The following is a 27776-nucleotide window of genomic DNA, read 5'->3' on the forward strand; positions in this document are numbered from 1 at the left end:
TTGGAACAATTTACCAAGGGTTGTGGTGGATTCTCCATCACTAAAAAGTTTTAAATCAAGACTGGGTGTTTTTCTAAAAGATATGCTTCAGGAATTACTTTGGGGAAGTTCTATGGCCCATGTTACACAGGAGGTCAGATTAGATGATCTCACAGTGGTCCCTTCTGGCCTTGGAACCTATGAAAATTATTAGCACTAATGCCTAGGATAACAGTAGGAACTGTAAACATAAGACATTAATAAAAATAAACTACAAAACAAGAGAAATAGTCAAACCTCATACTTCAGGCACCAAATGGATTGTTTGCAAGGGCTAGAACAAATTTTGTACACCATACTGTTAGGAGTACACTTTCCGGAAAGAGGTTGAGAGGATCTGGGCTCTCTAACGTCAGTTTTTTGCCACGAGTAGAGGCAGCATGCTGGACTAGATGAATCAGTTATCCAAATCTGTCAGGTCATTACCACATGTAGTTTAGTTACATACACAGTAAATTACACAGACAATTTCATACTTTAATGTGCAACTGAACTATTCTTATGCTCATAGTGGGTTCAATCCTGCAGTTCTCACTCAAACGTCTCATTGATTTTTACTCAAATAACTAGAAAGAGGTCTCAACATTACTAAAACAACGAGGAGGTCTTTATGGCACCTTAAAGACTAACAAATTTATTTGGGTATAAGCTTTCGTGGGCTAAAAACCCACTTCATCAGATGTATGGAGTGCTGATACAGACTAACACAGCTACCACTCTGAAACCTGATAACATTACTAGTTACACATAACTTACTTCATGGTATGTGTCCTCCAGCTCCCCATCATAAATCCAACGGTAAAGGAAATTCAAGACAGGATGGGACACTAGGCCAAGAATGTGTTGTACCAGGGATCTCATATAGGGATCTCCTGTTTTAGTGTAGGCATGGACAGCTGATGCTAGTTCACCACCTTTTCTTCCTAAGGAGACAGGCGAAGGAAAGAGAGCAGGTTCTGATTATGTACTTTATACTTCAAAAATAACTTTTTTCAGGCCTTGATGACTAGCTGTATGTCTGTCCATCTCTGATCTTGTTATACAGCAATTTTAAATCCAATGCATATAAACATTTAGGCTATGTCTACAATGCATGCCACTTGCAGCAGTGCTTAGGGTATATATAGCTACATTCTGTGGAGAAAAGCAGACTGCAGTCACACTGGGGTGTGTGGCTTCACGTGTCAGTGGAAGCCTCTGGCAGCGTGGAGGCATAGGCAAAGTCTTGGCAGCAGGGAGCTGCTGGAATCTTTCCCTGCTGTCCCCCCGCTAGAGCATTTTCCCACAGTGGTAAAAGGCTCTGGCAGCTCCCTGCTGCAGGAAAAGACTGGCAGTAGGGAGGCAGCAGGATACTACACTGCTAAAAATAGCAGTCTAGATGAGGGCAGTGCAGCTTGCACAAGTAGAGAGCTATTTATGGTACATACCCAGGTACACTACATGGTTTAGGTGTGTCTTTTAGTCTACTCACTTAAGCAGTGCCTCATCATCTGCACTGCTATTTATACCCCTGCTGGGAGTAAAGGGGGTCATGTAGCGTATGTACTCTACACACCACCAAACGGAGTGTGCAATGTAGACATACATTTAGAATTATGACAATTAAAAAAAATTAGAAGGAAGATTTAAATATTAAATATCGAACTTTAATCTCAATTTTAACATTTGGACACATCCACTGATAAGCTCTGGTTGTTTTATGCCACCCTGAAGCAAGCAAGACCAAGCTTGCCGGTTAGTTTTTGCTTTATACTGCTCTGGTGAAGCAAACCAACTATAAACCCAGCTTGAGGGTACATTTCAATTTCCTCTCTCGTCCTCTAAATTATCCTTGCCTCTTGCACCTCCCTACATTCCTCTGTGCGCATGCACGCACGCACACAGTTCTTCCCCTCTCTCCAATCCTTCCCATCTTCCCCTGAAGAGTTTCCCCCTTCCTCTTGCAATCTGAGTAGCTTTAGTAATAAAACACTTAGGATTAATGGTCTCTCTTTACCGTTATGTCACATAAGTGAAAGTCTGTCAGCACAGACTGCCACATAAAATCTTTTTCTTCAGAGAAACTCAATGAACTCTCTCTTACAAAATGACTATCATTTCTCACTGTTCTCTGTGGTACCGAGGCCATATGCATTCTTCCATTAAGAAAAGGTTTCAAAATGACCATAGCCTCCCACTGTTTCCAATGAGAGTGAAGACAAGTTTTCCTCAGTGCAGATTATGCACCCTCCATGTCAGAGGAACACTCAGACCCACTACAGCAATGGGAGATGGCACCCATTTTGAAAGAGGGCAGCTCTTAGTGTAATTCTCCAAAGCAGAACATTAATCTTCAGGCTCCACAGAGTAAGAAACTTATGAAGAATATGAAAAAGTGACCATTAACCCTAATTTTTTTTTTCACATGTATCCTGTACAAGAGATTTCAATGAGTTTTAGTTAGATGGGCAGTTTGAAGAATCTGCATTATTTTGATAAGAAGAAAGCTTCCATTTATGCACAAACATTTATGCTGGTAACCAGCAACAACAGGAAAGGAAATAAAGTAAATAATAATTTAAATGTGTTTTTACTAAGTAAATTTACAAAAGTGCATGAGAGTATTACTACGGTTATGTAAATAACTATTTAAAATGCTGAAGACAGTCTGATGGATCTACTGCTTACAGACTTGTCTGAAGGAAAGGTGAACATTTTTACCTGATAGCCACATCACTACCAGAAATCTACTAGTTTAATCTCAAATATAATTAATATAACTGGCATCCATGCTTGGCATGCACAATCACTCCTGAAGTTACAAAACTTGAAAAAATAAAGAAATACATTTCAAAAATAACAGACCTTGACAGTGATCAACAAGTGCTGCAAGTGTCTTGAGTCTTATTTTAGGATCATAAGTCCAGACTAGAAGACGACGAAGTGTTAAACTGCTCTCAAGTCCCAAATTTACACCCTGATCATCTTCAAGTTGCAGCTGATCAAATTAAAATACACAGGGCACAGTCAAAACACAGCATACAACTACCGGCAGCAAAACAGATATTCCACATTTTTGTTCTGAAGTTAGCTTTGTTTAGTTATTTTATTATATGCAACTAGTCAATATGTACATTTTATCGTAAAATTCTTAGCCTGCAACTTCACAAACTGACATAAGAAACCAAGAATCAAGTGTAGATGAAAGCACAGAGCAAAATGTAAAAATAACGGATCTGACAGAAGAAAGAGGGTAGGGAAGACACAAGGGGGCGAGTATGCAACAGAAGCATCAGACAGCTTGATGGATAGGTAGTTACAAAAGCAGCGAAGGACAGAGAAACAATGTTGAAGGATAGCAGGTGGCAATCAGAGAGGCTATTCAGAGATGAGTGGAAAGAAAACAAAATGTGTAAAACAAGAATCCTGAGAGCAACAGAATGAATAGTGAAACTTCTACCGTGACAGCAGCAGCTTGATTTTAATTCTGTATGGGACAAACCCTCTTGAAATTTTCCTCCAAAAGTCACCAGAACAAAGCAAATAAGTTAACTACAAAGTTCAAAGATGGAGTACTATTAATATATAGGAGCCTAAGTCACTTCTAGAAATGGAACTTGGGTGCTTTTGAAAAAGTTTTACTTCAGATTTAATGAATAGTGCTTAATTAAGGTGTGAATTGAAATCCATGTGGCTGCTCTGCAAATCTTCCCAAAGGGCATCTGCTCGAAACATACACAGAAGCAGCTGTATCATATGTGGGTGGGCACCAACCCCTGTTAATAAGGGGACCTAGCCTGAGAGTACACAAGCAAATACATGAAGAAATACATGGCTGTAGAGTGGAAGAACGCACTGGACAAGATGATGGTATGCCAATATTGTAGCTAAATGGCCTTTTAGGAACAGGACTAACTCCTTGAGGTATCGCAAGTAATCCATATAAGGGAACACAGGAGGACCCTGGAACAACCCCTGTAATAGTCGCCCAAGTAGAGAAACTCTTCCATCTCTGACCCTAGCCCTTGGGAAGGGCAAGTGCCTAGACTGGAAAAGAACCTCTTATTCTTGTAGAGCAAGAGAGGGCAGAACTAGTTAAGAGTCTATCATCCAGGTAGCCAAATACAGCAATTCTAGATCAGGGTAAAGGATACTCTTAAGTACCTGAGACAGCAGTCTGGCGTTGGATGAAAGCTATATGGCGGCTCCTGGGGGAAAGTGTACCAGAAAACCAGCATACGAGAGCTGTCTGGACTACACTGATGCATTCAGAAGAATTTCTGCACTGCCTCAGGATCTTTTGTAGGAGTCTGGATCCGAGAGGCTTTGGAGGGAATGCCTATAAAAAGGTCTTTGCACCAACCAGGAGGAATGAATCTGTGAGGGACTCCTGATCTATAATTGCTCTTGAGCAAAAGTCGTGACACACTGTTCTCGCTGGTGGCGAAGATCTATTGCATGTGTTCTCCAAGGGCAGAAGTAATGGTAAACCATTGATGTTTTCAGAGATCACTCACTGGTCTTGTCATCTTCTGCACATGGAGCCTGCCTGGACATTTTGTATTCCCAGTAAGAATAGCGCTATCAGATGAATGTACCATCAATACAGCTCCACAAGGGGAGAGGCAACTCTCGATCTAGTCCTGAGTGGAGCGCATGATCTGGTCCAAGAGGTAACTATAACAGGACCACTTGGAAATGGTGACCATAATATAACAACATTTAACATTCCTGTGGTGGGAAGAACACCTCAACAGTCCAATACTGTTGCATTTAATTTCAGAAAGGGGAACCATGCAAAAACGAGGAGGTTAGTTATACAGAAATGAAAAGGTACAGTAACTAGAGTGAAATCCCTGCAAGCTGCGTAGACATTTTTCAAAGACACCATAATAGAGGCTCAACTTAAATGTATACCCCAAATTAAAAAACACGGTAAAAGAACTAAAAAAGAGCCACCGTAGCTTAACAACCATGTAAAAGAAGCAGTGAGAGATAAAAAGGCATCTTTTAAAAACTGGAAGTCAAATCCTAGTGAGGTAAATAGGAAGGAGCATAAACACTGCCAAATTAAATGTAAACATGTAATAAGAAAAGCGAAAAAGGAGTTTGAAGAACAGCTAGCCAAAAACTCAAAAGGTAATAACAAAATGTTTTTTTAAGTACATCAGAAGCAGGAAGCCTGCTAAAAAACCAGTGGGGCCCCTGGACGATCGAGATACAAATGCAGCACTTAAAGACAAGTCATGGCAGAGAAACAAAATGAATTCTTTGCTTCAGTCTTCACAGCTGAGGATCTTAGGGAGATTCCCAAACCTGAGCCGTCTTTTGTAAGTGACAAATCTGAGGAATTGTCACAGATTGAAGTGACACTAGAGGAGGTTTTGGAATTAACTGAGAAATTTAACAGTAACAAGTCACCGGGACCAGATGGCATTCACCCAAGAGTTCTGAAAGAACTCAAATGTGAAATTGCAGAACTATTAACTATAGTTTATAACCTGTCCTTTAAATCAGCTACAGTACCCAATGACTGGAAGATAGCTAATCTAATGCCAATATTTAAGGACTCTAGAGGCGATCCTGGCAATTACAGACCAGTAAGTCTAACGTTAGTACCGGGCAAATTAGTTGAAACAATAGTGAAGAATAAAATTGTCAGACACATAGAAGAACATAAATTGTTGGGCAAAAGTCAACATGGTTTCCTGTAAAGGGAGATCATGTCTTCTAATCTATTAGAGTTCTTTGGGGGGGGAGGGGTCAACAAACATGTGGACAAGGGGGATCCAGTGGACATAGTGTACTTAGATTTCCAGAAAGCCTTAAAAAAGTCCCTCACCAAAAGCTCTTACGTAAATTAAGTTGTCATGGGATAAGAGGGAAGATCCTTTCATGGATTGAGAACTGGTTAAAAGACAGGGAACAAAGCGTAGGAATAAATGGTAAATTTTCAGAATGGAGAGGGGTAACTAGTGGTGTTCCCTAAGGGTCAGTCCTAGGACCAATCCCAGGGCCAATCCTATTCAACCTATTCATAAATGATCTGGAGAAAGGGATAAACAACGAGGTGGCAAAGTCTGCAGATGATACTAAACTGCTCAAGATAGTTAAGATCAAAGCAGACTGTGAAGAACCTCAATAAGATCTCACAAAACTAAGGGATTGGGCAACAAAATGGCAAATGAAATTTAATGTGGATAAATGTAAAGTAATGCACATAGAAAAAATAACCCCAATTATACATACAATATGATGGGGGCTCATTTAGCTACAACTAATCAGGAGAAAGATCTTGGAGTCATCGTGGATAGCTCTCTGAAGACATCCATGCAGTGTGCAGTGGCAATCAAAATAGCAAACGGGATGTTAAGAATCATTAAAAAAGGGACAGAGAATAAGACGGAGAATATCTTATTGCCCTTATATAAATCCATGGTATGCCCACATCTTGAATACTGCGTATAGATGTGGTCTCCTCATCTCAAAAAAGATATACTGGCATTGGAAGAGGTTCAGAAAAGGGCAACTAAAATGATTAGGGGTTTGGAATGGGTCCCATATGAGGAGAGATTAAAGAGGCTAGGACTTTTCAGCTTGGAAAAGAGGAGACTAAGGCGGGGTATGATAGAGGTATATAAAATCATGAGTGGTGTGGAGAAAGTGAATTCATTTGTTCCCAATACCATAAGAACTAGGGGCCACCAAATGAAATTAATGGGTAGCAGGTTTAAAACAAATAAAAGGAAGTTGTTCTTCACACAGCGCACAGTCAACCTGTGGACTTGCCTGAGGAGGTTGTGAAGGCTAGGACTATAACAGGGTTTAAAAGAGAACTGGATACATTCATGGAGGTTAAGTCCATGAATGGCTATTAGCCAGGATGGGTAAGGAATGGTGTCCCAAGCCCCTGTTTGTCAGAGGGTGGAGATGGATGGCGGGAGAGAGAGATCACTAGTTCTGTGTGGGAGGTAGGGCTGCTCTGCAGTGCCCCCTTGAGGGTCACATGTGATATTGCAGGTGCTCTCCGCCTTCGTCCACCAGGTTTGACTGCTTGCTTGGAGCAGGGTAACCTGTGCTGTAAGGTTGGCAGTAGTCTCTAATCAATCAACGAAACAGCAATTCAGGATTTGGCTGTCTGAACTAAAAAACAAACAAAGAAAAAGGCTTCAAAATGACAGCACTTAGGACTAGGCCCTGGCCTGACTGCAGAATCCATGTGTGTAAATCTTGGAAGCAGGCTGCCCATCCTAGTTTGGAGGTGTGTCATGACTAGGGCTGCAGAAGTTGTTTATATTCAAAATATACTGCTCCTACAAAAGGAGAGTTCCTGACAAGTGAACAGTTTCAAATTTTGCCGGTTGATTTTAAGTCCAAAATGATATGTTAGATCAAGAGAACAGAAGAGCCCCTGCTGTGATCTGGCCTTGAGAACCCAGTCCTTTAAAATATGGAAAAACCATGTACTCTTTCTTAGGTGGGCTGTCATTACGGCCAGAGACTTCGAAAAAAAAATACCCTGCACTACTGACTTCTTGGAGGGGACTGTTTTTCTCTTCAGCAAAAGCTCAGGTATTCCTGTGCAACTGCTCTGTACCAACGTGAAAGTAAACATCTTTCAAGTCAAGAGCCACATAGCCTCGTTGGTATGGAGATCAATCATCGATTCCCTATGGTGATCGTCCTGAATTCTGAAGTTCTGATGTATTTGTTTAGACTTCTTACATCTAAGATTGGGTGGAGGCCATCAACCTTCATGGAGATTAGAAGTATAAGTCAGAAGAGAGTAACTTCCGTGAGTTAATAGGCAGCAGGTTTAAAACAAACAAAAGGAAGTATTTTTTCACACAATGCACAGTCAACCTGTGGAACTCCTTGCCAGAGGATGTTGTGAAGGCCAAGACTATAACAGGGTTCAAAAAAGAACTAGATAAGTTCATGTAGGATAGGTCCATCAATGGCTATTAGCCAGGATGGACAGGGATGGTTTCCCTAGCCTCCGTTTACCAAAAGCTGGGAATGGGCAACAAAGGATGGATCACTTGATGATTACCTGTTCTGTTCATTCTCTCTGGGGCACCTGGCATTGGACACTGTCAAAAGACAGGCTACTGGACTAGATGGACCTTTGGTCTGACCCAGTATAGCCATTCTTATGAGTGTATTCCTAAAGAGGGATGGGTAACAAGGGTTGGGAGGCAGTCTGATGAGGATCTGTATATGGAGTAACTTTGAATTAAGGCTTCTGGGTACCCAGCAATCTGAGGCAATTTCTTTACACCATGCGTCATAGAACCTCACAAACCCTTCTCCAAAGAGACAGGGAAGAGGTGGTGTCAGAAGAGAGGATGAAAGGCTTTTGGAACAGGTTTCCTAACTGCCATGTCAAACCTGTTGTCTGGACACAGACAATACAGAAGATTAACTAGGACAAGATGAATGTGGAGGCCTGTTATACAGTGAATATCTGTGACCTGATGCAATCTAGAATGGTCTCTGGTACCAGAAGCCAATGTAAATTGATTTTTTCTTTACTTAGCTGGTAGGAGACTGGGGCCTCGAAAAGACCATGGGAGCAAGCCATTGCCATTGTTGTTTCAGCCTCACTGAGGTTCATCATTCCCTCTGTTCCCCCTCCCCACCACACAAACACTAAGACCACCCTGAGTTTCACAGGTTAAATTCTCTATTCATCCTTGTTATTCTGGAACAGGGCTCAAGGAATGAAGCCATGGATAATCTATGCAAACTGACTTATGTGGCCAAGACTCCGGAGCAAGAATTGGAGGAGTCACAGGTCCCAGGGAAGCACAGTGGGTCATAACACGGCCATCTGCAGCAGGATTTTTTGTTGCCTGTCTCTGGTTTTCAGGGATTGAAGCTATCAGCATATGGACAGTGTATCCGGTAACTGTGTAAATGTTTAAGCAGCATACATCCAGGGGACTGGACTAGATGACCTCTCGAGGTCCCTTCCAGTCCTATGATTCCATGCCCAACACACCTCAATGAATGAGATTTCTGTCAGCCATCACTCATCCAGATAAGGATATAGATGGGTCTCTTTTGGGTAGGCAAGCTGCCACTATCACATGCATTTGTTAAATACTCTCAGAGCTGACAACAGACCGAAGGGTAAGATGGTTAATTTGTAATGGTAGTCTCCTACACTGGCCATGAGGAACCTCCTGTGGCCAGGATGGATCGCCTCTTAGAAATGTGTGTCCTGAAAGTTGAAGGCAGTATAATATTCTTCTGGATCGAGGGAAGGGATGATCGTAGCTAAGGACACCATACAAAACTTCATCTTCTTGACGTATTAGCTGAGGTTCTAAATGTCTAACATGGTCTGAGACCACCTCTGTCTTTGGGTATCAGAAGGTAATGGGAATAAAATTCCCTGCCCTGATGACACAAGAGCATGCCCTCTATGGTTCCAAAGAATATAGAGCCTGTACTTCTTGTCTTAGCACAGACTAGTGAAAGGGATCCCTGAAGAGGGACTGGGTAATAGGTGGGAGAGGAAGGAGGGAATTTCCATCCAGATTCCATTATGCTGAGCACCCAGTTCTTTGAGACAATGAATTACCAAGCACAGAGAAAATGGGACAACCTGTCCCAGAAAGGTGGGGAAGGACCAGTGAGATCCAGACTGGATAGTACACAGTCCTCAGCCTAAAAAGTCAAAGTGACAGCTTGGAGGCCTTTGATTGCTGAGATGAAGAGAAAGGCAAGGGCTTCTCTCTCTGTGATCTTTGCCTCCTCTTGGATTGGTCAGGCTGCTGGAAAGGATAGTATTCCTGTCTGAGCTGTTTGTTCAATTTTAGGCCCAGAATGTTGGAGACTCAGGATTTGGTGGACAACGACCTGCACGTGACGTTTGGACTGTATAGTAGCCAGGGCAGTACCTGAGACCTGGACTGGCCTCTTACTAGCCAGTCATCTATGTAGAGGAATATGTGGATGGCTGACTTTCGCAGGAATGCTGCTACCACAGCCATGCACTTTGTGAACATGAGGAACTACTGACAGACCAAAGGGCAGCACTGTGAATTGGTAGTGGGATTTATTGATCATGAACCTGAGGAATTTTCAGCGGCTCTGGTGAATAGCCATGTGAAAATGTGCATCTTTTAAGTCAAGAGCTGCATACCAGTCACTGGAAGAATCTAGGGAAGGGATAATAGAAGCTAGAGTGACCACCCAGAATTTTATTTTCTTTAGGAATTTGTTTAGCTATCTTAGATCTAAAATAGACCTGAGACCCCCAACCTGTCCCCTTTGCTTTCGGGATTAGGAAGTATTGGGAATAAAATCCCATCCCCTAAACAACAAGGGAACTTCCTGTATGGCCCCCACAGGAGGAGAATGAGAAACTGGACCTCCTGAAGCAACACATTCTTGTGAGAGTGGTCCCTAAAGAGGGACAGAGAAAGGGGATAGGAAGGAGGGAGAGAAACAATTCGAAAGGTGTATCCCAGTACCACCATGCTTAGGACCCACTTATCTCTCGTGATGTGGGCCCAAGCAGTCAGGAAGTGGGACAGATGGTTGGCAAATACTGGGGTGGAAAAAGATGGTACCCTGTGGAATGACGGTACGCCGAGGAATGACAGACTGCTTTTGACCCATGGGTCAAAATGTTTGTTAAGAGGACCCAGTTGCCTAGATGAACTGGCAGCTGCAGAAGAGGAAGGAAGAGAAAGATGCCTCTTGTAACTTTTGCCATTATTTCTGGACAGATCTGGAGGGATGAAAGGCAAAGATCACTGGGACTGCTGAGGGTGGAACTGCTCTCTTTTTGTTGCTGGTATAAATCACCAGAGACTAAGGGTCACCCTTGAATCCTTAAGACCACATAGCCTCTTGTAAGTCTTTTCAGAAAAGAGTGAGGGGCCTTCAAATGAGAGATCTTGGATAGCTTGTTGAACCTCTGGGGGGAAGACCGGTCAACTGCCAGCAAGATGGAGTACTGCATAGTGATGATGAAAGCCATAGCTCAAAATGCAGAGGCCATCACAGCTAGACTTGCCTGCAAGGCCATTCCAGCAAATAACTTTCTCTTCACCACCACAGCAGTGAACTCCTGTTTTACCTCATCCAGAAATCTGTCCTTAAATTGACCCACAGACTAAAATTGTACTGACCTACCAGAGACTGCTGGTTTGCTATTCTAAGCTATAAACCTCCAGTGGAATAAAGCTTTCTTCTGAATAGGTACAGCTTCTTTCATAGAATATCTGGGTTGGAAGGGACCGCAGGAGGTCATCTAGTCCAACCCCCTGCTCAAAGCAGGGCCAATCCCCAACTAAATCTTCCCAGCCAGGGCTTTGTCAAGCCTGACCTTAAAAACCTCTAAGGAAAGAGATTCTACCACCTCCCTAGGTAACCCATTCCAGTGCTTCACCACCCTCCTAGTGAAAAAGGTTTTCCTAATATCCAATCTAAACCTCCCCCACTGTAACTTGAGACCATTACTCCTTGTTCTGTCATCTGCTACCACTGAGAACAATCTAGATCCATCCTCTTTGGAACCCCCTTTCAGTAGTTGAAAGCAGCTATCAAATCCCCCCTCATTCTTCTCTTCCGAAGACTAAATAGTGCCAGTTCCCTCAGCCTCTCCTCATAAAACATGTGCTCCAGCCCCCTAATCATTTTTGTTGTCCTCCGCTGGACTCTTTCCAATTTTTCCAGATCCTTCTTGTAGTGTGGGGCCCAAAACTGGACACACTACTCTGGATGAGGCTTCACCAATGCCGACTAGAGGGGAATGATCACATCCCTCAATCAGCTGGCAATGCTCCTGCTTATACTGCCCAAAATGCCATTAGCCTTCTTGGCAACAAGGGCACACTCTTGACTCATATCCAGCTTCTCATCCACTGTAACCCCTAGGTCCTTTTCTGCAGAACTGCTGCCTAGCCACTCTGTCCCTAGTCTGTAGAAGTGCATAGGATTCTTCTGTCCTAAGTGCAGGAGTCTGTACTTGTCCTTGTTGAACCTCATCAGATTTCTTTTGGCCCAATCCTCTAATTTGTCTACGTCACTGTATCCTATCTCTACCATCCAAGATATCTACCACTCTGCCCAGGTTAGTGCCATCTGCAAACTTGCTGAGGGTGTAATCCACGCCATCCTCCAGATCATTAATGAAGATATTGAACAAAACTGGCCCCAGGACCGATGCTTGGGGCACGCCGCTTGATACCAGCTGCCAACTAGACATGGAGCCATTGATCATTACCCGTTGAGCCGGATGATCTTGCTTCTTTCCTTTTAGATGTTGAGGCCAGGTGTCCCTGCCTCTCTTTTTCATTAGCACCAGAGACTACCAGGAAGCCAAGAGAAGGAGGGTTATAAAAGTGTTCAAATCCCTGTAAAGGGACATATCTTCTCTCCATCCTTTTTGCAGTGGGAGATAGGGGAAGACTGGGTCTGACATAATACCTTGACAGGCTCCTGGATAGCCTCATTATTAAGGAGAGCTACCCTAGGTGGTCCCGCCGAGACGAAAACGTCCAACCACCGTTAAGACTTTTCCTGTACCTCTTCCAGCTGGATGCCCAGAGCTGCAGCCACGCTCCTCACCAAGTCGTGATGAGCTCTGAAATCATCAGGTGGGGGATAAGCAGACTCTTATCACCACCTCATCAGGCAACAAAGAAGAGGAGGTGTGGCACAAGAGTATGGCACACAGGTCACATGCCACCCCCTGCATCCCCCCCCCCCCCATTTCTGCAAGCGCAGAGCTGCCCAGCTGAAAGAGACTGCCGCCCGGCTCTGCTGACTTTGCAGCTGGACACTGCCTTCTGGGTCCTAGTGTTGTTCATGCTCCCCTTCCGTATGCTGGGAGCAGTCCTGTTTTCTGTACAACAGTGAGTCCCCACAGCGAGGCAGGGTGGTGGAAAGAGCCAGTGGGGAAGGAATAGGGAAGAGAAGGGAAGAAGGGAATCAGGGACAGCAAGGGGAGCAGGATTCCAGCATAGGGCATCCAGCAGGGGCTCCCCCATTAGCAGGCCCATCGAACCCCTACCCTATTTGAGCTCCAACCACCATCACCTGGACCCGCTGGCCAAGTCCCATTGCCCTGCAATCCTGCAACGAGCCCCTGTGCATCCAGATCCCCCAACTGAGCCGCCCGCACCCAGACTGCCCCACATTAAACCCTCTTACCCCATAACAAGCCCCTCTACACTTGGATCCTGCTAGGGTGAGCCTCTCTGTCCACACCTGGCACAGAGGGTATTTCTGGGGCAGGCCTGACCCTTGCGCTGTGTCAGGCTCGGGTACAGCCTCACCACCAAGTTCCTTGTTTTGGGGGGTGGAGGGGGAAGGCAGGTGCAGGGTGATTTCCCACCTCCATGCAACCAGTGGCCTGTGCTCCCCACTGCCATGCTGGAGCCTCCACATTTATTTATTGACAAATAAAATTTGCAGAATTTTGCAGAATTTTAAAATATTGTGCCAGAATTTTTTTTTTGGTGCAGAATTCCCTCAGGAGTATTGGCTTAAGGATTGTTTCTGGGAGTGCCTCTCTAAGAACACTTCTGTGTCCTTGTCTCCATTCAGTGCTTTCACGGAAGATTTAAGATCTCAGTACCAAGTGTTAAACTTGCCTCTTCTTCAGTACACGCAATGAAGATCTGCCTCTCAACTCAGTCAGAGCAGAGGGAGCACCCCTAAGAGATGAGGACATGCTTGGTATGTGCTCTGTGCAGAAGGCTCTGATGCTGGGCAAAACATACTCCATGAGCAAATACTTGAGTCAGGTTGCCATGTCTTTCTTTGAGCAGGGTTTGAACCCCCTACAAATCTGACATTGGTCACTCACATGTACTTGTCCCAGACACTTAAGGCAACTGGGGTGTGGGTCACTCATTGGCATACACTTGTTACACGAATGACAGGACTTGAAGCCAGGAGAACAAGGCATGGGTCTGGTACTGGTACCCAAATGGGAACTGGTGAATCCATGCTACTACATAATAATCTAAATTTACTCTTGTATCTAAATTATGTATAAAACCTCTAAACTAAAACTAACACAACAGGTACTATTTACACTAAAGAGGGCAGAACTTGCAAATCCAAGGATAGCAGCTCCAACAACAGTCCTGGGCAGCAGAAAGGAACTAAAAGGGGTCAAGGGCAGCTCCACCTGTTATACTGCGTGCAGTGGTCCTAGGCAGCAGAGGGTGCTCACATGGCCCTAACAGGTACTACTGAGGGAAAAATCTTCAACAACTGTGCATGAGGCATGAACATACCTACAATGCAATGGACATGAGCAATCACTCAGAGAAGAAGCTGACGTCCTTCTGCAGGGCTCCTTATGCACCTTAGAGACATACAGTACCAATACAAAGGGCAATGACATCGGGCAATGACAACGATGGCCATGGAGGTACTCAGGGAGAACATTCTCTAGGCTGCTTCTGTGGTATCAAGAGAGATTGTGGCTCCAGGATAGATGAGAAAAAACGAGGGCTGCAGCATCCACTGGTGGATTTGTATGGACCCTGACTAATTTGTCAGTACTGGTAGGAGAAGGGTCCCCCCATAGATTTACTAGAGTGAGGGATCGGTGAAGTAAATCTAGATGCTAGAGGCATCCCCCATAGCATCCGATAGGATCACTGAGGGGGCTAGTATGATACCAGGCACCCCTGGCTCAAGCTTCCCAGTCTCTAGAAGTCATCTCAGAACTCCACCAACAAGCATGGGAACAAGGGCAGGAAGAAGCTCTTAGACTCTCGGTACCAAAGCACCCAAGAGCCAGCAGTCCAAGGGCTAGTGTTGGGTGGTACCAAGATTTGTCCTCTGTAACTGTGACCAAGATGTACATCCAGGGCACAATAGTGGACGTAACATGGAAGGCTTCCTAGCCACTGGCAATGTGAATTGTGAAGGAGTTGTTACCAACCCCAAAGATGAGGCAGGGATAGGTACCAAGGAAGGCAATGCACAATTGGAGTGCTCCAGCGCCGATGATCTCAATTGCTGTACCGATCCCATAGGTGGGTCCTTGAAACAAGGGAAAAGGCAGTACCGACATGCACAGTAAGTCTCTGGCTGCGGCATTAGCCCGCGGAGTAGTTAGAACAATATAGGCTGTTGACCTGCAAAAATGAAGGATTACTTTATCATCGTCAATGAAGTTGCCAGTCTCAACAGTCCCTGAGAGGGCACTCAGGTCTGTCTGGATGAGTTGGTACCAGGGAATGGCAAACCAAGGGGAGCACTTGATCATCGGTACCAGGCCGAAGTTCTGCGGAGGAATCCCCAGCTCTGGACTTCGAAGAACCAGTACTGAATTATTCTTATGTTTCGGAGGTCAGGACCAAGGATTTCCCTACAGCCGCCTGAACACCCCATCTCCCCCTAGTGGTCAACTAGGCAGTGTTGTCAATTTAGTCATTTTCGAACCCCCCTGGCAAATTCAAACACCCCCTTTAATATCAATTCCTGGGGAAAACATTGGTCAAGACTGTTCAGAAGCCCTAGACTTCAAAGATAATGGACCTGGTGATGGGGCTCTGCTCTGATGGTAATGCTGGGGAAGCATTTTGCGAAGGGTTACTGAAGAGCTTCCCTTCAACGACCAAGGGCATTCCAAAGCCAGTCTCAGGGCTACCTTCACCAGGATGCAGTGGAGACACCCCCCCTCAGTTTTTGTTTTGGTCTTAAAAGCATGGTAAATGGAGCACCTGTCTCTAACATGACCCTCCTCCAAGCGCTTCAGATAGCACAAATTGGGAAACTGATGGGCACAGGTTTTCTGCAGCCCATGCAAGGCTTGATCCTCAGGGACTTTGGTATAGGGTCATCCCAGTACTGGGTGGGGCCCAGAGGCCCTGCTAAGCAAACGTTAGCCTGAAAACTAAAATAATCCAAATAAAATACTAAAAAATGGATTAATGAAAGTTAGAAATTAAATATATATTTTTTTTGCTTAAAAGAGTACCACTACGAACACTGACTCTGACCACAAACTTTTTTGTGAGAAAGAACTGAGGGTGGGGTGACTCCACCCTTTCTACCCTCACTTTCCAACACATGGAGCTTGGCAGTGGGCAGGGCCACCTCTACAGGTACCACTAAGGAAAACTCTCTTGCACCAGTGCAAAGAGGCATGCACAGACCTACACTGTAATGGACATATACAAGCACTAAAAGAAGAAACGTGCACAGATTTAATTCATGAAACCAAAATGGCTGAGAATTTAAAAATTGGATGGTAAACTGCAAAACTGAGTGATGATTCAACCTGATGATATTCTGAACATACGAGTCCTCAACCATGCTTGTAGCCGTTTCCATTACTTCATACAATCGCTATAGACATTCCAGGCTTCAGAGTGACACACCTGGTGTCTTACTTCATAGTTGCCGGACGCCCACATAGTTAGACCCTTCACCAGCCAGATTTCTGCTTTTACAATGCTCATATTGTATCAATTAGCTAAATAAAAACTGTCTAACCAAAAGTCACAATCTTCTAGAAGTGATTTGTAAACACCAAAGGGTGAACTCATTAACCAATCAGAAGTATTAATTTACCTGGGAGTGTAAAACAGAGAGAAGCCTGTAGTATTCTTTGAGTTCCTGGTGTAAGGCAGCACAAAAACTCTGAGGGGGGGAAAAAAAAAATCAAATAAATGCTATTTCCATTTTCACTTTTATCTAACATTTTAAAACATGGATATTAAGATTGCGTCTTTTTTAAAAACCACAAACCTAACTAAAGTGTCTTTAAGAAAGTCAAATTAGGTATCATCCAGAAAGATTATATGAATGCACCAACTGCTGCCTGTCTCTTCAGCATGCAGCTAACAGGTATATACATTGTCAGTCAGGGAACAAGAAAATTTCTGCTGGTTGCCAACTTAATTCTACTGACAGTCTAAATTCTGACATCAATACCCTAAGTAATTGGGTTCTCAAATGGTTAAAAAAAATAGGAGAAGTACAATAGCATTGTTCATATCAGTTCTATGAAGACTATAGACTTCTTGGGAGCAAGAATGGCATTTGCAGTGTTTGTACAGTGCCTAGCACAAAAGGATCTCATCTTGATTGAGACCTCTAGGCATGACCGCAATATAAACGTTAAATAATAAAAACATACAGTTAAAGACTAGTATCTAATATAAAGAAGAGGTCTGTATACATCATGACAGTACATTCTTCTGTCATGCTTTGAAAAGAATTAATATTCCCTCTTTAGGTGCTGCTTATTTAAATTAGTATTGTACATTTTGGCATTGGAACACGCGATAACTGCTCGCCACTCCTCACCTGACACTGAAGAAAGGAAGACCAAGAACAATGAAAAGTGTAAATAGTCTGAAAGGTGCACTCCATGATGATGTGGTCAAATTTACAAAGGCCTGACCCAAAGCTCAAAGAAATCAATAGAATAATGGTTTTCAAAGTGGGGTACACGAGCTCTCATCGGGGAATGCAAGAAAAATCCTATAATGGCAGACAATGTATTTTATTTAGTGGGAAAGCAGGATACCGGGAGGAAGCACAGGCAGGAATGTCTGTGAGGGGAGGGCTCCTGCCTCATACTGAGAATGAGGGGCGATCAGCAGGTTATCTCAAGTGCTTATATACGAATGCACAAAGCCTTGGAAACAAGCAGGGAGAACTGGAGGTCCTGGTGATGTCAAGGAATTATGACGTGATTGGAATAACAGAGACTTGGTGGGATAACTCACATGACTGGAGTACAGTCATGGATGGTTATAAACTGTTCAGGAAGGACAGGCAGGGCAGAAAAGGTGGGGGAGTAGCACTATATGTAAGGGAGCAGTATGACTGCTCAGAGCTCCGGTACGAAACTGCAGAAAAACCTGACTGTCTCTGGATTAAGTTTAGAAGTGTGAGCAACAAGAGTGATGTAGCGGTGGGAGTCTGCTATAGACCATCGGACCAGGGGGATGAGGTGGATGAGGCTTTCTTCCGGCAGCTCGCAGAAGCTACTAGATCGCACGCCCTGGTTCTCATGGGTGACTTTAATTTTCCTGATATCTGCTGGGAGAGCAATACAGCGGTGCACAGACAATCCAGGAAGTTTTTGGAAAGCGTAGGGGACAATTTCCTGGTGCAAGTGCTAGAGGAGCCAACTGGGGGGGAGCTTTTCTTGACCTGCTGCTCACAAACCGGGAAGAATTAGTGGGGGAAGCAAAAGTGGATGGGAATCTGGGAGGCAGTGACCATGAGTTGGTTGAGTTCAGGATCCTGACACAGGAAGAAAGGTAAGCAGCAGGATACGGACCCTGGACTTCAGGAAAGCAGACTTCGACTCTCTCAGGGAACGGATGGGTAGGATCCCCTGGGGGACTAACATGAAGGGGAAAGGAGTCCAGGAGAGCTGGGTGTATTTCAAGAAATCCCTGTTGAGGTTACAGGGACAAACCATCCCGACGAGTCGAAAGAATAGTAAATATGGCAGGCGACCAGCTTGGCTTAACGTTTAAGATCCACTAGGATTTCACCATAAAAAAGAAGCTTACAAGAAGTGGAAGGTTGGACATATGACCAGGGAAGAGTATAAAAATATTGCTCGGGCATGTAGGAATGAAATCAGGAAGGCCAAATCGCACCTGGAGCTGCAGCTAGCGAGAGATGTCAAGAGTAACAAGAAGGGTTTCTTCAGGTATGTTGGCAACAAGAAGAAAGCCAAGGAAAGTGTGGGTCCCTTAATGAATGAGGGAGGCAACCTAGTGACAGAGGATGTGGAAAAAGCTAATGTGCTCAATGCTTTTTTTGCAAAAAGAAAAGGAGTACTTGTGGCACCTTAGAGACTAACCAATTTATTTGAGCATGAGCTTTCGTGAGCTACAGCTCACTTCATCGGATGCTGTAGCTCACGAAAGCTCATGCTCAAATAAATTGGTTAGTCTCTAAGGTGCCACAAATACTCCTTTTCTTTTTGCGAATACAGACTAACACGGCTGTTACTCTGAATGCTTTTTTTGCCTCTGTTTTCACGAATAAGGTCAGCTCCCAGACTGCTGCGCTGGGCATCACAACATGCGGAATAGATGGCCAGCCCTCTGTGGAGAAAGAGGTGGTTAGGGACTATTTAGAAAAGCTGGACGTGCACAAGTCCATGGGGCCGGACGAGTTGCATCCGAGAGTGCTACAGGAATTGGTGGCTGTGATTGCAGAGCCATTGGCCATTATCTTTGAAAACTCGTGGCGAACGGGGGAAGTCCCGGATGACTGGAAAAAGGCTAATGTAGTGCCAATCTTTAAAAAAGGGAAGAAGGAGGATCCTGGGAACTACAGGCCAGTAAGCCTCACTTCAGTCCCCGGAAAAATCATGGAGCAAAGAATCAATCCTGAAGCACTTACATGAGAGGAAAGTGATCAGGAACAGTCAGCATGGATTCACCAAGGGAAGGTCATGCCTGACTAATCTAATCGCCTTCTATGATGGAGATTACTGGTTCTGTGGATGAAGGGAAAGCAGTGGACGTATTGTTTCTTGACTTTAGCAAAGCTTTTGACACGGTCTCTCACAGTATTCTTGTCAGCAAGTTAGGGAAGTATGGGCTGGATGAATGCACTATAAGGTGGGTAGAAAGTTGGCTAGATTGTCGGGCTCAACAGGTAGTGATCAATGGCTCCATGTCTAGTTGGCAGCCGGTGTCAAGTGGAGTGCCCCAGGGGTCGGTCCTGGGGCCGGTTTTGTTCAATATCTTCATAAATGATCTGGAGGATGGTGTGGATTGCACTCTCAGCAAATTTGCGGATGATACTAAACTGGGAGGAGTGGTAGATACGCTGGAGGGCAGGGATAGGATACAGAGGGACCTAGACAAATTGGAGGATTGGGCCAAAAGAAATCTGATGAGGTTCAATAAGGATAAGTGCAGGGTCCTGCACTTAGGATGGAAGAACCCAATGCACAGCTACAGACTAGGGACCGAATGGCTAGGCAGCAGTTCTGCGGAAAAGGACCTGGGGTGACAGTGGACGAGAAGCTGGATATGAGCCAGCAGTGTGCCCTTGTTGCCAAGAAGGCCAATGGCATTTTGGGATGTATAAGTAGGGGCATAGCGAGCAGATCGAGGGACATGATCGTCCCCCTCTGACATTGGTGAGACCTCATTTGGAGTACTGTGTCCAGTTTTGGGCCCCACACTACAAGAAGGATGTGGAGAAATTGGAGAGAGTCCAGCGAAGGGCAACAAAAATGATTAGGGGTCTGGAACACATGACTTATGAGGAGAGGCTGAGGGAACTGAAATTGTTTAATCTGCAGAAGAGAAGAATGAAGGGGGATTTGATAGCTGCTTTCAACTACCTGAGAGGTGGTTCCAGAGAGGATGGTTCTAGACTATTCTCAGTGGTAGAAGAGGACAGGACAAGGAGTAATGGTCTCAAGTTGCAGTGGGGGAGGTTTAGGTTGGATATTAGGAAAAACTTTTTCACTAGGAGGGTGGTGAAACACTGGAATGCATTGCCTAGGGAGGTGGTAGAATCTCCTTCCTTAGAAGTTTTTAAGGTCAGGCTTGACAAAACCCTGTCTGGGATGATTTAATTGGGGACTGGTCCTGCTTTGAGCAGGGGGTTGGACTAGATGACCTCCTGAGGTCCCTTCCAACCCTGATATTCTATGATGCTATTTAGTAAGATTTGGGAATCTAATCAAAGGTACATTATGTCCCTCTCTCAGATGGGGGTACACAGTAGACTACATTATTTGGAAAGGGCCTAAAAATTTTGAAAACCACTGCAACAGAAAGACTTTCATTGACTTAAATGAGCTCTGAGCAGTTGCAAATACAACACTCCATCAGAAGCAAAAGCATCACAGACCATTTTGTCATCTTCTTCCAAGAAGGCCTATATTGCTAGAATATAACCAAAAAATAACTGAACTACAGTTTTGATTAAAATATTTTTCTCATGGCAGTTGAAAACATTTTTCCAGACATTTTTTTATTATTATTTGGGTAGAAATAGATCTAGGAGAGGATATGAAATATTCTCCATTATCACTATTTATTAATTCTGTTAACCTGGCACAGTAGGCTAAAAAGATTAATTTAATTTTCAAAAATTGATTACCATTCTTGAACTGTGACGGAAGTGTGTGTTGCTTTTTAATCTATTTCAAGTAACAAATGACTAACACTTTATGAAATATCTAAACTACTTTGCTAATCAAAGTAAATCAGCAATTTTGATATATGCCTTCACAGATTTAACTGGAAACAGTCCAGGTTAGTAAATTTACATAAAGAAGTCTGCTACATCATATGCAGCTAAGTGAAATTTTTCTACTCCCTACCCCCTTCAGCCTAAAACCAAGTCAAGCAAATCCAAAGTAAAAAACTGGAGCTAACAGTACTCTGTAAAAGTAAACTAACTATTTGCTACCTTAGGTGTACCCCACTGAATAATTATTACTGACAGAAGGAAGAGAAATCCCAATTTTCCTTCCATAAATTTAAGTCCCTTATCAAAAGAATCATCTTCTTTCCAGATTAAGAAAAATGTGACCAGTCTAAAGGATAGGATCAAATGTCTAAAGTAAGTGAAAGTGTTCCTCTCTTCAATTTGATTTTATGAGAAAGAGAAATGCGCGACAATAAATTTATGCTAATCCAGAGAGGGGTCAAGAGTTATGTACAGATTGCTGAAGAATAAAAACTCCACGACATATAACCCTACTTTCCATTTCTTCTCACTTGTTTTTTCAGTACAATTTAGTAATCTACCAAAGCAGTGCCTATTAAACTGAAGGGCAAAGTAGGGTCTATAGTAAGATAACATTCAAAGGCACTAGTTAAATGTTACTTCTCCACATTCCTTATGTTAAACATTTCTAACTTCAATACTCAAAGCATTTACAGTCATACTGGACATCAGATTATTGTAAAAGAAATTAACTTTAATAGTCCAAATTTGCATTCAGTGCCAATTGCAATTACCTGGTAAAATAGGGTTTGGAATATAAAGTATGCAATGAAAACTGGATATTATCCTAGAAGTCTCACATGGCTAACAACACAGAAAGAAGGGGTTTCAAGGGGAAAGTAGAACTTGTGCTTAAGAGAGGGAATTTAAAATGCTTAGCACCTCAACCCTACTTTGATATTTTCTTTGAGAATGTGTGAACATGTAAGGTAATTATATTCCACTGCTGATTATCCTGGAAAAGCAGAACAATTAAGTAGCGTAGGTGGAAAAATAAAAGGTCAATGTGCAGTGTATCTAACACATACTGCTAGTAACTGACAGACTAGTTTCTGACCCTCATATTTCAGTCAAAAAGCTAGGTTAACAGGAACACATACAGGTGGTTTAGGTTTAAAATAAATGTGTAATTTTCTGTGTGCTCTAAATAAGGATGAGATTTTCTGAGACAGCAAATTAAAGAGGCTTTCAACTGCACAGTATATTTGCAATAAGTTCTTAATGCTGAGCATGCAGCATCTGAAATTGTCAAATAAAGAAGTGTTCAAGAATGATAAAACATGATCTTTTGCCTAGTTACTGACAACTTAAGTAAATTATACAGCTTTATCTTCATACACTGGTGCCATAGAAGTCGCACAAATGCTAGTCTCAGACACAAATCATGAATGGAAAGCTATACAGATACACTTGATGGCCTATACAGCATTCTATACAGGCCTTGAAACTTGCAATTGATGTCGGAGATATAAACATTTAATTTACTCAGGAATTTAAAGTCTCTTGTTTTGTGAAATGAAAAACTAAAACCAGAGACAGTGAAAATAAGCATAAGCAGGAAACTATTCTAGGAAAGAGAGTAGGAAACCTCACCTAGAAATTGAGAGTTTTTTCACATTCTCAAACACTCACACACACACACACACACACACACACACGCACTGCCAAATAAAACATGGATGTCAGTATTAGCCTTTAGAAAACAATTCTTAATATTGTATTATATATATTTATATAAATATATATATTTAGAATGAAAAAAAGACAGTCAGAAGGGGACAGAATAAAAACGACAGAAAAGTAGAAAGCACCATAGTGTCTCTACTGACCTCAAGAAAAATTAGACTGAAGGAAGGAGCACTTCACTTTCTTTGCAGATTAGGTAGGATCTTATGGCTAGAGGCAGGGACAACAACATTTCTGACGACTCAGAAGGGATAATATCCAGTTTTACAGAGGGAGCAAGTGAGAGGAAACGGGAATGTCTTAGCGGTAAATGTGGTTTTAGGTTTTACAGCAGCTGTGATGTTACTGCAGATTATAAATCATGGTGATGGAACCTATAAAAACAAAAATTGACATTCTTTTGATGTTGCATTCAGAAGAGATGGCAGCAGATAACTGGTGATTTGCATTTAGCCTCAGTAGTGCAGTATTTTATTTATCATTAATGATCATCATCTATCAGCTAGTCAAGTGTTCCCTTACACATTTTTCAGGGGGGAACTACAAAAGTAAAGCAGAATCTTTCTCCTAACAATGCAATTGGGCACACTTTAATTAGCTCAGAAATGTCACTATGCCATTCCTGGATTTTTTTTTTTTAAATATAAAAGTAAACTTTAAAAAAATTAAATTTAAGTCTATGGAGGAGGCACTCCCAACTAGGGATAGAAAGCAAGACTGCTCCATAGGACTAGCAAGAATGAACCCTATTATGATTCAGCTGAGAGTTCCTTTACCCTACACCCAGACTTTGGCTCCTCGCCAACAATGACAGTTCACACAGGAGTAAGTCAAATGATATGGAACGACTCCAAGTTATGAATTCTCCAGAGTCTCCCCACCATTCCCATATTGTATTTCTAGATCCAGCAGTTCCTAAAGGGAATGAAACCAAAGTATTGTAACCGAGCCAACATACCTGACCTACAAGCCCAAAGGCACGATCCAAGCTCCTCTGGTCTGTGTATCTTCTTATTTTATTGTGTAGCCATCCTAACTCTGCGAGTCTGCTTGTAGTATCTCTGAGCGATTTGGACAGGCTGACCTACAAAATTAGCAAAACAAGAAAAGCTCATTAAGTCTGGATTAAAAAAACAAAACCAAACCCTCCCTATTTCCCCAAGTATATCTTTGCTCAGCATAGAGCAAATTCATACAGTGAATGTCATCCATCCTGAAGAAGGGATTCTGCGAGGGGAAGAAAAAAAATGTGATCACATAATTAAAGACTATCACAATGTACACATACAAGGTGGCAGCATTAAGGGTGAACAAGCAATGTTAAGCCTTTGGCCTTCAGAATGCTTGACTTTGAAACCTCAATGTTCTTTTAACATAGGTTTAATGAATATTCCTACTTTTTAAAAATGCAAAGCAGAAAAAACACAGAAATTGCATCATGTGGAACTATAGAGAATCCCAGGTAGGTGAGCAGCAGAGTTGCAACTTTCAGATCCACAAACCTCTAGTACTTGAATTAATGAAGTAAATAGTACACTATTATCCTCTCTGTGGACCAGCCACTAGAAACAGATAAGATACACACTTTGCATTTACTAGACAGCAGAGTCTCAGGAATCAAGAGCTCAATTCCAAGTCCTGGATAGGGAGTGTGTTCTTAGTGGTTACAGACCCTTCTACTCCGGTCTTATAGCATAAACCTCCCTAGCTTGTCCCTTTCTGTCTGGCTCAGTCTTCTCCTATTTATCGTTATCCCCTTTCACCTCCTCCACTAACCTGCCTCTGTCCCATCCAGGTACTCGCCTTTCTGTATTTGTCAGGCTGCTTCCTCCTCCACATTATCTAGGTACCAACAGAAGGAGCAAAGAGCACAGGAGAGATGGCTTTGTTATCAGTTTTGCTGCTCTGTGCCACAGCAGCTGGGATGAGCAACTGCTGGAAAAGTCCTGGGCTAGAACATGCTCAGTGCAGACAAAAATCTTTGGAGAATTTAGCTGCCAAATGCTAACGAGTCTCTGAGCATTTGCACATGGCCATTCAGAGGCTTATAACTCAGGCAGATCTGGTGCATTTTCATGGAAACAGCAAAAGGCATCTGACTTTAGAGCCCCTGCCCTGCCAAATTTCAAACCCTGCTTCTAGGCTGAGAGGTGCTACAGCTTCTTTGTGAAACCATGGTAAGACTAACATTGACAAAACACAGTATTTTCCTCTCTGCTCTCATAAATGGCTGAACAGTTTTTGTAGAAAAACACATTAAAAAAAAAAAGATTCGGCCTGAGACAAAAACCCAGCATGGAAAATTTCAGCCCAAATGGCTGTAGTTTGGCAAAGTTACAAGTAACAGAGCAGGGTTTTATCCTGGAAATTGTTTACAATAAGTAGAGCTGGCAGCTTCACCCATAACTTTAGCACAACAGATGACAAGAGCAACACATTTAGAATTCCACAAGCAAGAGCACTTAGTAAGGAGTGACTGCTCCTCATGACCCTCAGTATGAGAGGAAAGAGCAAAAACACCTTAGTGAGATTATATCCACGCCAACTAAGTCAAGTTGGGGACTCCACAAGCTCACTAACTGCTGAATGTAACCAACTGGCTTAACAATATTCATATGGATATCTGACCTGTCTATATACGTTCTAGAGTTCTGGAAGTGTGTTTTTACTCTGAGAAGTTACCATGTACAAAAGGCACTTTCTTACTAAATAAATCTGCTCCTGTGTATTTGGATGGGTTTCAGAGTAACAGCCGTGTTAGTCTGTATTTGCAAAAAGAATAGGAGTACTTGTGGCACCTTAGAGACTAACCAATTTATTCGAGCATAAGCTTTTGTGAGCTATAGCTCACTTCATCAGATGCATCCGATGAAGTGAGCTGTAGCTCACGAAAGCTTATGCTCGAATAAATTGGTTAGTCTCTAAGGTGCCACAAGTACTCCTATTCTTTTTGTGTATTCGGAGGCATACCTGCTCCCCTCATGGGCAAATGTAAGTTTTGACAACTTTTTAATTTGATTGGTAACGCACATCCAACACAACTACAAGCAAGGGAATTGGATTCCATTCTTTCTTGTACATTAAAACTGCTTACTAATTTTATCACTGAGGGCAAAAGCCAAAGACATTGGGGCTGCACAGATGTAACTGAAGGCACAATTCACTATGCAGAACTTTTATTACTGGCACTGATGCATACGAAGGGAAGAACCCAGTTTCACTCTCAGAGCAGTTTGTAATTTTTAGGAAGAAAGGACTGGGGGAGATTTTAGGCTCTGTATTCTGCAAAGGCAGAAGGAAAGCTTTATAAAAGCAAGCTGCTAAGAGAGATTTACCTGGATATGAAAAATCTCCCCAATTATTGTTTGGATAGCTGACCATCTCATGAAAGGGCAGTTTATGAATTCCACCATGTGCAGACCCCCAACCAAAAGAACAAAAAGCCCAACACACACACAAAACTGGACCAGATTGTCATTTATGTTATGGCCACTCTACACAGCTTTGGCAAAATGAAGTCACCTGAAAGTAATTTTCACCCTCTATAAGGCTAAGTTACACTGCCAGAGCAGCGAAGAGTGCATGAGAATCAAACCTATTATTCTTCATTTGAATAAACACTTAAAGGCAGTTGAAGGACTGTCACTGTACTCATGCTATAGGCAGCATCCACCAGCTAAAAACTGTAGAAGGGGTTAAGAAAAGCATTTAGACGCACCCAGGGGTCCACTGCTCCCCCACACACCCCTATCATTTCTCTGGCTCCTTGCCCCCACAATACAAGCATACTCTAGTCTCCTTACAGCCTCAAAAATGTTGATCCTTCATCTCTCTGGCCACTCCAAGCTTGGGTCCATCTTTAGTCTTCATTTCTAAACTCACTGGATGCACCATTTACAACCATTGCCTTGTGGTCCTCTCCTCCAGCTCCACCACAGATCACCCCCAGCCCATATCTGGCTTCCACTCTGCTTCACTGAAACTGCTGTCACCAGACTCTCAGGGCCACTATTCCATCCCATTTCTCCTTGACTTTTCTGCTGCTTTTAATACAGTTATACTCTCCTTTCATGGCATCTTGTCCCCAACAACTCTGACCTCTCCTGGTTCTCCTCTTACTTCTTTGGAGATTCAGTGTATTTTAAATGGGTAATCCTACTATATTCCTGCTTTCCTAAAGTTCGGTTTATGGCCCCTCCTCCTCCTCCTCTTTTACTTAGATGAGCTCATCATATCACATAGATTCAACTACTGTCTTTAGAGTGGCAACTTACAGAATAGCTTTTCCACTCCTGACCGTTCCCACATCTCAGCCTACCTAGAGCCTGTTTGGATAGATCACCAGTAACAGGGATCAAACGTGAACTCTTTAGACCCATACCTACCCCATCTCTGTCTTCTAACACTGCTGACAATACCACTATACCTGACTCCCCAGCACATGAATCTGATTCCTATCTCTTGAGCCTCACCATCATGGCCATGTCCATATCTTGCCATTTCTCCCATAACACTTAAGATTTGATTTTTTCCTTTCTATATACACACCTAGAAATCTTGTCGAGGCCCTCATTTCCTTAGGTGAGCAGCAGACACCACCAGTTTGGTTGACGTAATGTACCCTCTCTACACATGCACATCATACATAAATTTGAAAGCTTATTATGTCTACCTTAAGATGAAGTATGATGTGGTGCTGTCAAGTAGTGCTGTTACCATAAAAATAGGGATAAAAAATAACATCAACACTTTCAAATGACCATGGTGAAATATGTGCATTAATTTGTTAGTTTAATGACTATGTATAATTTGGAGAGACCAAATTAGATTTTTGACCTCAAAGCATAACAACA

At 43.0% G+C, this 27776-nt stretch overlaps 1 protein-coding gene across 2 annotated transcripts in view; it reads right to left on the reverse strand.

Annotated features, from left to right (window-relative positions):
* TUBGCP3 (tubulin gamma complex component 3) overlaps positions 1-27776 on the reverse strand; it is a 121134-nt gene that overhangs the window by 53605 nt on the left and 39753 nt on the right. For both annotated transcript variants that reach the window (XM_077813614.1, XM_077813607.1), the window contains exons 8-11: positions 23882-24007; positions 16579-16647; positions 2884-3016; positions 796-962 (exon numbers count right to left, since the gene is read on the reverse strand). In XM_077813614.1, the coding sequence (XP_077669740.1) occupies positions 796-962; positions 2884-3016; positions 16579-16647; positions 23882-24007 (495 nt within the window). The remainder of the gene's footprint in view (positions 1-795; positions 963-2883; positions 3017-16578; positions 16648-23881; positions 24008-27776) is intronic.

The sequence above is a fragment of the Eretmochelys imbricata genome, chromosome 1 (assembly GCF_965152235.1).
Source record: "Eretmochelys imbricata isolate rEreImb1 chromosome 1, rEreImb1.hap1, whole genome shotgun sequence".
Lineage (NCBI taxonomy): Eukaryota > Metazoa > Chordata > Testudines > Cheloniidae > Eretmochelys > Eretmochelys imbricata.